Genomic DNA, 7,551 nt, shown 5'->3' with positions numbered 1-7,551 from the left:
TAAATCAATATTTTAAATCTTAGTATCTGAAAAAATATATATATCATGTAAAAAATATTTTTATATGAATTTGTCACCTTTTTTTATCATATTTACTTAAACCATTTTTGTATATTAGTATAAATAAAGCAACTCTGCTCCTAAATTATGAAGAAACTTTCACATTTGACTGCTGGTCTTTTTTCCGCTTCTGGACGATAACCCTCAACTTGTTCTTTGTGCATTTCTGGATTGTTGTTATCCCCTTTTCGTTTCCGATATTCTCTACGATTCGTCATTATTAGATACAAATATTGTATCGATTCAATACTTTCCATACCATCTTCAACATTAAATTGATTCCAAGGGAAGATTCCTTTTGTCTCTGTATATAAATCGATCAATGCAGGCACCAAAACCAATCCACAACCATAAATGCAATCACCACTCGATTGATTTTGATTTTGGAGTTCGATCGCCGGGAAAAATGGCAGAAAAAATGGTGAGATATGGGATCATCGGTGCCGGAATGATGGGGCGAGAACATCTCTGTAATCTGTACCATCTCCGGAATGAAGGCGCCGCCGTGGTTTGTGTCGCCGATCCTCATCTTCCGTCGCAACAGATTTCCGTGGAATTTGCGGAGTCCTTTGGTTGGCCACTCAAGGTACAACTCGTTAATGCATAAATGAATGTGGATGCATATTTAGATATATACATATACGTACAGGTACAGCTTCCTAATGCACCATGCGTCATACATGTGTGTGTATCTGCTTATAGTTTGTACAGATGTTGATATTCACATACACCTATTCATCCATCTTTCCATGCACGCGTATATACAAATATATATATATATATATATATATATATATAATATTTGAGACCTATATAATCATTTACGAAACCGATTAATTGTGCAAACTTTTATATGTTTTGTTTCATACAAAACGTGTGAAAATGCAATGTTTACAGTGTTTTCCAGACTCAGTGGCCTGAATATTTCACATATCAAATAACACTGAATAGCCACTTTATTTTCAAGCGTACACATGGAAATTGTTTTATAAATTTGTATGAACGTGTTCTATAATTGGGAAGGACAGATTTGGAAAAAAAAAAGCTTGTCTTTCGGCATAATGGCTCCCCCCTATAAACTTACTGAATCAGGAACCTTCTATATCATTAAACCACTACCAAGCACTCACTATAAGCTTATTGAACAAAGAACGTTTTATATCATTAAACCACTACCAAACACTCATTGATAGTTGACCCAATAAATTGTGAGAACTTTTACTTTTTATTTTGAAGAAAGTACGGAGAATCTAAAACTTTTGGGCTGAATGATATAACAGGTCTTTTCAGGACATAAAGAACTACTGGATAGTGGGCTTTGTGATGTTGTGGTTGTTTCAACTCCAAACATGACTCATTATGAGATCTTGATGGATATCATCAACCACCCAAAACCTCATCATGTGCTGGTGGAGAAGCCTTTGTGCACTACTGTACAAGACTGCAAAAAGGTTAGTTTTGTAATTTCACAAATAAATAACCCTTATCAATCAGACCTTTTTAATCTTCTGTAAGCATAGGCTAAAGGTCCTTATCTTGTTAAAAGAAAAGTCTTATCTTGTAATTATGTAAGCTTTTTGTACATCTTACTCCATGGCTCTACCTTTGGAGGGAAAGATTGCACAAGGCCCGAGCTTTTTCGGGGAAGGATTTCCGAGTCGGTTTTTCCAGAAAGAAAAAAAAGCTCGTCTTTTTCGGGCCTACACAGGGTTCTGGAGTTGAAACTTGAAAGAGGACTCAATCAGGCTTTTATGGGCTTTTCAAGACGGGTTTAACAGGGCCTTAATAAAAAGTGGGCCTGGGATTTAATGCTGAGTCTGGTCCGGGCTTCAAACTTGGTTTTTTTGTACATCACTAGATGGGAATGGGATATATCGGGTCTGTTTGGTTTGATTTTGCTTGTTTCATTGCTATATCCCTTGTATTGAATTGTGAATGAATGAAATTGGGACCCAAAATGGTTGTGATACAGGTGATAGAGGCTGCTAAAAAGAGACCAGAAATGCTGGTACAGGTTGGATTGGAGTACAGATACATGCCTCCTGTGGCTAAACTGATAGACATAGTTAAGGGTGGAAAATTGGGGCATGTGAAAATGGTTGCAATCCGGGAACATCGGTTCCCATTTCTGGTTAAGGTAGTCTTATATATAAGCCGTTTAGTTGTCCTGCAATTTCTTTAAATGATCACGGGTTCTTGATCACTCGATTGGGTTCGTTTTATAGGTCAACAATTGGAATAGATTCAATTGTAACAGTGGAGGTACGCTGGTCGAGAAATGCTGCCATTTTTTCGATCTGATGAGGCTGTTTGTAGGTGCATATCCAGTTCGAGTTATGGCTTCTGGAGCAATTGATCTTAATCATAAACATGAAGTCTATGATGGAAAGGTATTGTGCATCCCATTCGTGTTAGTTCAATATATAACTATGTCAGCTATATTCTTTGAGGCAGATGTCAGCTTTATTCTTTGAGTCAGAGGTCGGTCTGTGTACATCTCATCCCTGGTGGGACCACAGATGCGGACCCATGTATCTATCCATGTGGGTCCTCCCCCCTATGGGACCCTACTTTTAAGTAGGATTTACTAGGTCAGTTTGGTTTGGTTTCAATGTATGCTCATCCTAGGAAAAACAGTGTAATTTCTCTTTAAGGGTAAAATCGACCTGAAAAGGAAAATATAACTGATAAATGTTGCTGATTTTATGCCCTTGTGATTCAGGTTCCTGATATTATCGATAATGCATATGTTATCGTTGAATTTGACAATGGTGCGAGAGGCGTGCTTGATCTTTGTATGTTTGCGGAAGGAAGTGTAAACGAGCAAGAAATATCCGTTGTTGGTGAACTCGGGAAGGTATATATAATTTACCAAATATAGTAAGAATCTTAGGCAACGACCATGGTCTAACGGACCCTTTATATGGCTTTTGGATATGTTAATTTGCAGGGTGAGGCATTCGTCCCCGAGAATGTTGTTCGTTTTGGTCTGCGAGTCGAAGGGAGAGATGGTGTACGTCGCATGAGAGTTGAAGATCATCGAATTAAGTACGTTTCTTGATCTTTTTCCATCAAATCGTTAACAATTCCCCCCGTTTTTGTTCGTTTACGGATAATCTTAATCCTCATCTCAAAATAAATGTCCAAGATAAAAAAGTCAAACAATTTTAAAAAGGGCAAATTGTATGAAAAATTAACGTAGATTCATATTTTGGGTAACATACTTTCAAAACTTTTATTTTGGTACCTAAAATGTAAAGTTTTAAACATTTAAGTACCCAGGTAACCGGTTGAAACATTAACCGGTTACCATGTTGATATAATGACTGATGTGGTATCTAACTCAATATTATTTGCTGAAACAACCCATTACAAGTAGAAGTGGGAAGTAACCCATATTTTTAAAAGTGAACATTTATTTTCAGAGAGATGAAAACAAAAAATGAACTGTTATTTTTGGAAGTACCAAGATGGTCTTAGGACTTGTTTGTTAGCAGTTTAACGAGCTTAGGACTCACAACTTATTCGGTCAGTTATATATATATATATATATATACATTAATCCACACAGACAATTTTATTACAGTCAGTCTCTTACGATCTTGCTATTGTAGATATGATGGGCTGCACCATGGGTCAAGTTACTTGGAACATCTCAACTTTTTGGCTGCCGTCAAGACTGACGGTAAGAAAACTCCGGCGGTGGACCTGCACGACGGGTTGATTGCGGTGGCGATCGGTGTTGCAGCGCAGCTTTCGATTGAGAAGGGTAGATTTGTTAGCATTAAGGAAGTCATTTCCTAACAATTTGGTCTTAATTAGTATTATATAAATTTCCTCAGCTTCTAATGATATTTTATTAATTGTATTTTTTTATCTTATAATTAATGTTTGGATAAAATTTAGAAATTTAAATAATATAAAATGTGTGAAATCCCTATCACTGATGCAGTAGTTTGAGTGTCTGAAATGGAAGATTAAAACATCTTTTTTTTAATCTTTTAAACATATTTTTCGATGCCAATCATGTTATTGAACATTAGAAATAGTCAACCAATAGATCAAATTGGACCCGACCCGATTTGGGACCGATCAGGACCATTTATGGCCCGATGGTCTGGCAATCGTTACACTTTTTTATCGAATTTTAAGGCCCAGTCCGGCCCCAGTGCAGGACCGACGATGTTTAGGCCCGATTTAAAAAAATGATAAATTATAATATAAGTTTCTAACGATTTTTACAACCTGTATTTCGATTTCGATGCTAATTTTAAAAAATTGTAATTAAAATAACATGTCTCTAACATTTTTATTTAAAATTTTTTTACTTTTTGAAACCGGGCCAGGCCTGGGACTATCAACCAAACATAGATTGGTCTTAGAATTTTTGGTTGGAACCAGAGTCCAGAAGGTAGAATCGGCCTAAAACTTACGAATCATTTTTAATGACCCGGCCCAATAATTACATATCATTTAATGATCCGGCCCAATATCTATGGACCCAAAACAGCCCAGCCCACTGTGTTTTACTTTAGTCAACTAATGCCCGCCATTTATAAAGAACCTCGCAACCAGGCTCTGGTTGTCATTCTTCTTCACGCTTCCATCTTCAAGCCTCTGCGTCTCCACATCACAGGTACCGAATTCTTCCTATGGTTTTCGAATTCTTCTTATGCATTCTTCTTCCTATGGTTTTCGATTTCTTCTTCCCGTGGTTTTCGATTTCTATCTGTGGTTTGTTCTTCTAGGTTTTCGGTTTACTTGTTGTAGATAGGTTTTCTGGTTAGATGTGTTTTTCGATCAAATGAAATCTCCTATGGTGGAAGTCGATGGTTTCTGGCGATAAATGTATTGATTTTGGTGTGAATTTGCACAATTTCTAAGTGTTTTTTTGTTGGTAACTTGGCATGAATGTGTGTAGAATTATTTGAGCAGGTTTCCTTTCAAGTGTTTCATGTTTCCTGTTTCATGTTTCCTTTCAGATGATCAAATCGTTTAAATTTACCTCTTTTTATATTAATAGCTATTTATTTGAAGATTTTATCAAATGGTTGTGACAAAAATGTAGACCAAGGGTAAAATGGTAATTTGTGATATACAGACGGGTTTATTCATTCAGGTTTCGAGAGAAAACGAACCCTACACAACCAACAATGGCCGCCGCAGCTTCTCTTGCAAACCCAACCACATTTTCCTCCTCCTTAAGCCGCAGTCGCCATCACCAGCCTTTTGCTTCTCTCGCCACCTCGAATGTCTTCAATGCCACGAAACAACGCTCATTTAAACCCCTAATTTCCCAATCTATCGTTTCTTCCACCTCACCGGTGACCCGTCGTACATCCGTTGTTGCTGCAGCAACGGCCAATTCTTCTTCATCGGCTTCCAGCACCTCATTTCACGGACTGTGCTATGTCGTCGGAGACAACATCGACACCGACCAAATCATTCCCGCTGAGTACCTAACGTTAGTCCCATCGAAACCTGAGGAATACAAGAAGCTCGGTTCCTACGCTCTAATCGGACTCCCTGCTTCGTACGAGACTCGATTCGTCGAGCCTGAGGAATTCCAGTCCAAATACAAAATAATCATTGCCGGAGACAACTTTGGATGCGGTTCGTCACGTGAACACGCTCCGGTGGCGTTGGGAGCAGCGGGAGTAACGGCGGTGGTGGCGGAATCGTACGCGAGGATCTTCTTTAGGAACTCGGTTGCTACAGGAGAGGTTTACCCATTGGAATCAGAAGCTAGGGTTTGCGAAGAGTGCAAAACTGGAGATGTGGTGACAATTGAGCTTGAGCAAAGCCTTCTGATCAATCATACGTCTGGAAAAGAGTACAAATTGAAGCCAATTGGTGATGCTGGACCTGTGATCGAAGCTGGTGGGATCTTCGCTTATGCTCGAAAAGCTGGAATGATCCCTGCTTAATAATAACTGGAGGTATTTCATCAGATCCATTATCAACACAAATTTCATCTCTGAAACTGCAAATTATATGTTCCATTTGGGCATGAATTTTGTTTAATTTGGTGGAATTCAAACTCATAGCTTGATCATTCTTGAGATTATGAAGATATGTAAGTAATTCTTCATCTTTTTCAATGAAATCATATTGGATTCATGAGAAAGATTTGTGGTTTTGATTTGTTTTGGTGCATCAGATTTCCATTGATGATGATATGAAGTTTTTGGTGTCTGAATCTTGAGTCATTTCATCATCCATCTAATAATGACACCAAACAGTTGTTTGCAGGTGACTTATTGGGCATGTAGACAAGTACAAGAATAATGTTGAAGAAAGTGTGGTGGGATTATTGCTTTTGTATTTTTCATTCAGGTAATAAGAATGCTTAATATATGAGTTTTGTGTATTAATATTTAGAACAAGGGATGTACTTACAAAAGAACAATTGTGAAACTATGAGGCCTGTTGTTTGTTACCCTCTCTATCTACTAATTTTCTCCTCACACATATCAACAGATACATACTTTTTCAATACATGATTTGGTATGATTGTGTCATTACAATTAGAATTGCACCGAATCAAACAAACAAACTTGGGGAGAGTAAGACTCTGGCAGGCAGGGACGGACCTAGAAATTTTAAATTTTTTCAAACTGTGGCACCATTTGGCTATAGTGAAAAAAAATTCAAATGGTGGCACTGGTTGACTATAAGAAACAAATATACGGAATTTCTTTTAAACGGTGGCACCATTTGACTAAGAAAATGACACTAACAGGATTCGAACTTTGAGTCTAGGGTGGAGTAAAAGCCTTGCAAACTAACTATACCAAATAAAATTTGTTCTCATTGTAGTTTCAAAATACATATGGTGGCACACAACAAATTAATACGGTTGCACATTTCACGAACATAATTTTTTTTACCTTTCAACGGTGGAATAATTCGATGGCACGTGCCACTTATACCACCAAAGTAGGTCCGTCCCTGGACTCAATTCAGGTCAACAACGAAGATTGGGTTTGCAGCAGAACTGGGTTCGAGGTTTGTTTTTCAAAAATCATTGCTTGGTTTGATTCAATGTTGTTTTTTTTCTTAGTTTTTAGATGACCGATTGATCATGCATGTTATGGCTATACGCTTTACGAAGCTTTTGGGTTTATTAAGACAACTTCATTTGAGATTGACGATTGAAAACGATTTGTATTTAAGACTATAAATGAGTTTAAGAGATTAGCTCTGATTGTAATAATCAACTGGTCGGAAGATGAGAATTTCTTAACCACACACGTGGTTTTTCTAACTCAAAGAAGGCAACCAAAAGGGATTGTGCTAAAAAAAAGGATTATTTTCAAGATTTTATGTATGATGTGCAAGAATTTATGTAAGAAATAAGAGATAAATACCGAGAAAAGAAAGGAAGAAAAAAAAATCTAAAAGAAAATATGATGATTAATGTTGCAAGAAGATTACATTTTTGAAACTATAAAGGTTGTGTCCGATTGGTTTGAGTTTGAGCTCCAAAGA

At 37.3% G+C, this 7,551-nt stretch overlaps 2 protein-coding genes across 4 annotated transcripts; both read left to right on the top strand.

The window, feature by feature from the left end:
• The first annotated feature begins 192 nt into the window (after nucleotides 1-192).
• Nucleotides 193-3,998, top strand: LOC112529493 (inositol 2-dehydrogenase 2). The gene is made up of 7 exons (XM_025140800.1): nucleotides 193-646; nucleotides 1,341-1,511; nucleotides 2,033-2,197; nucleotides 2,286-2,450; nucleotides 2,783-2,917; nucleotides 3,011-3,108; nucleotides 3,675-3,998. The coding sequence occupies exons 1-7, from the start codon at nucleotides 383-385 to the stop codon at nucleotides 3,862-3,864; spliced, it is 1,188 nt and encodes a 395-aa protein (XP_024996568.1). The 5' UTR covers nucleotides 193-382; the 3' UTR covers nucleotides 3,865-3,998.
• A 660-nt stretch (nucleotides 3,999-4,658) lies between these two features.
• Nucleotides 4,659-6,525, top strand: LOC112499716 (3-isopropylmalate dehydratase small subunit 3-like). Of its 3 annotated transcripts, none has more exons than XM_025103052.1 (3): nucleotides 4,659-4,696; nucleotides 5,162-5,999; nucleotides 6,313-6,525. In XM_025103052.1, the coding sequence occupies exon 2, from the start codon at nucleotides 5,214-5,216 to the stop codon at nucleotides 5,985-5,987; it is 774 nt and encodes a 257-aa protein (XP_024958820.1). In that variant the 5' UTR covers nucleotides 4,659-4,696; nucleotides 5,162-5,213; the 3' UTR covers nucleotides 5,988-5,999; nucleotides 6,313-6,525. The 3 variants fall into 3 exon arrangements, with proteins under 3 accessions (XP_024958820.1, XP_024958819.1, XP_024958818.1); XM_025103051.1 differs by having other exon boundaries at nucleotides 4,665-4,696; nucleotides 5,180-5,999; nucleotides 6,303-6,525; XM_025103050.1 differs by having other exon boundaries at nucleotides 4,666-4,696; nucleotides 6,303-6,525.
• The last annotated feature ends 1,026 nt before the right edge of the window (nucleotides 6,526-7,551 follow it).

This window comes from Cynara cardunculus (assembly GCF_001531365.2).
Source record: "Cynara cardunculus var. scolymus isolate 2C chromosome LG 16, CcrdV1, whole genome shotgun sequence".
Taxonomy (NCBI): domain Eukaryota; kingdom Viridiplantae; phylum Streptophyta; class Magnoliopsida; order Asterales; family Asteraceae; genus Cynara; species Cynara cardunculus.
This window is presented reverse-complemented; position numbering and strand designations above follow the sequence as displayed.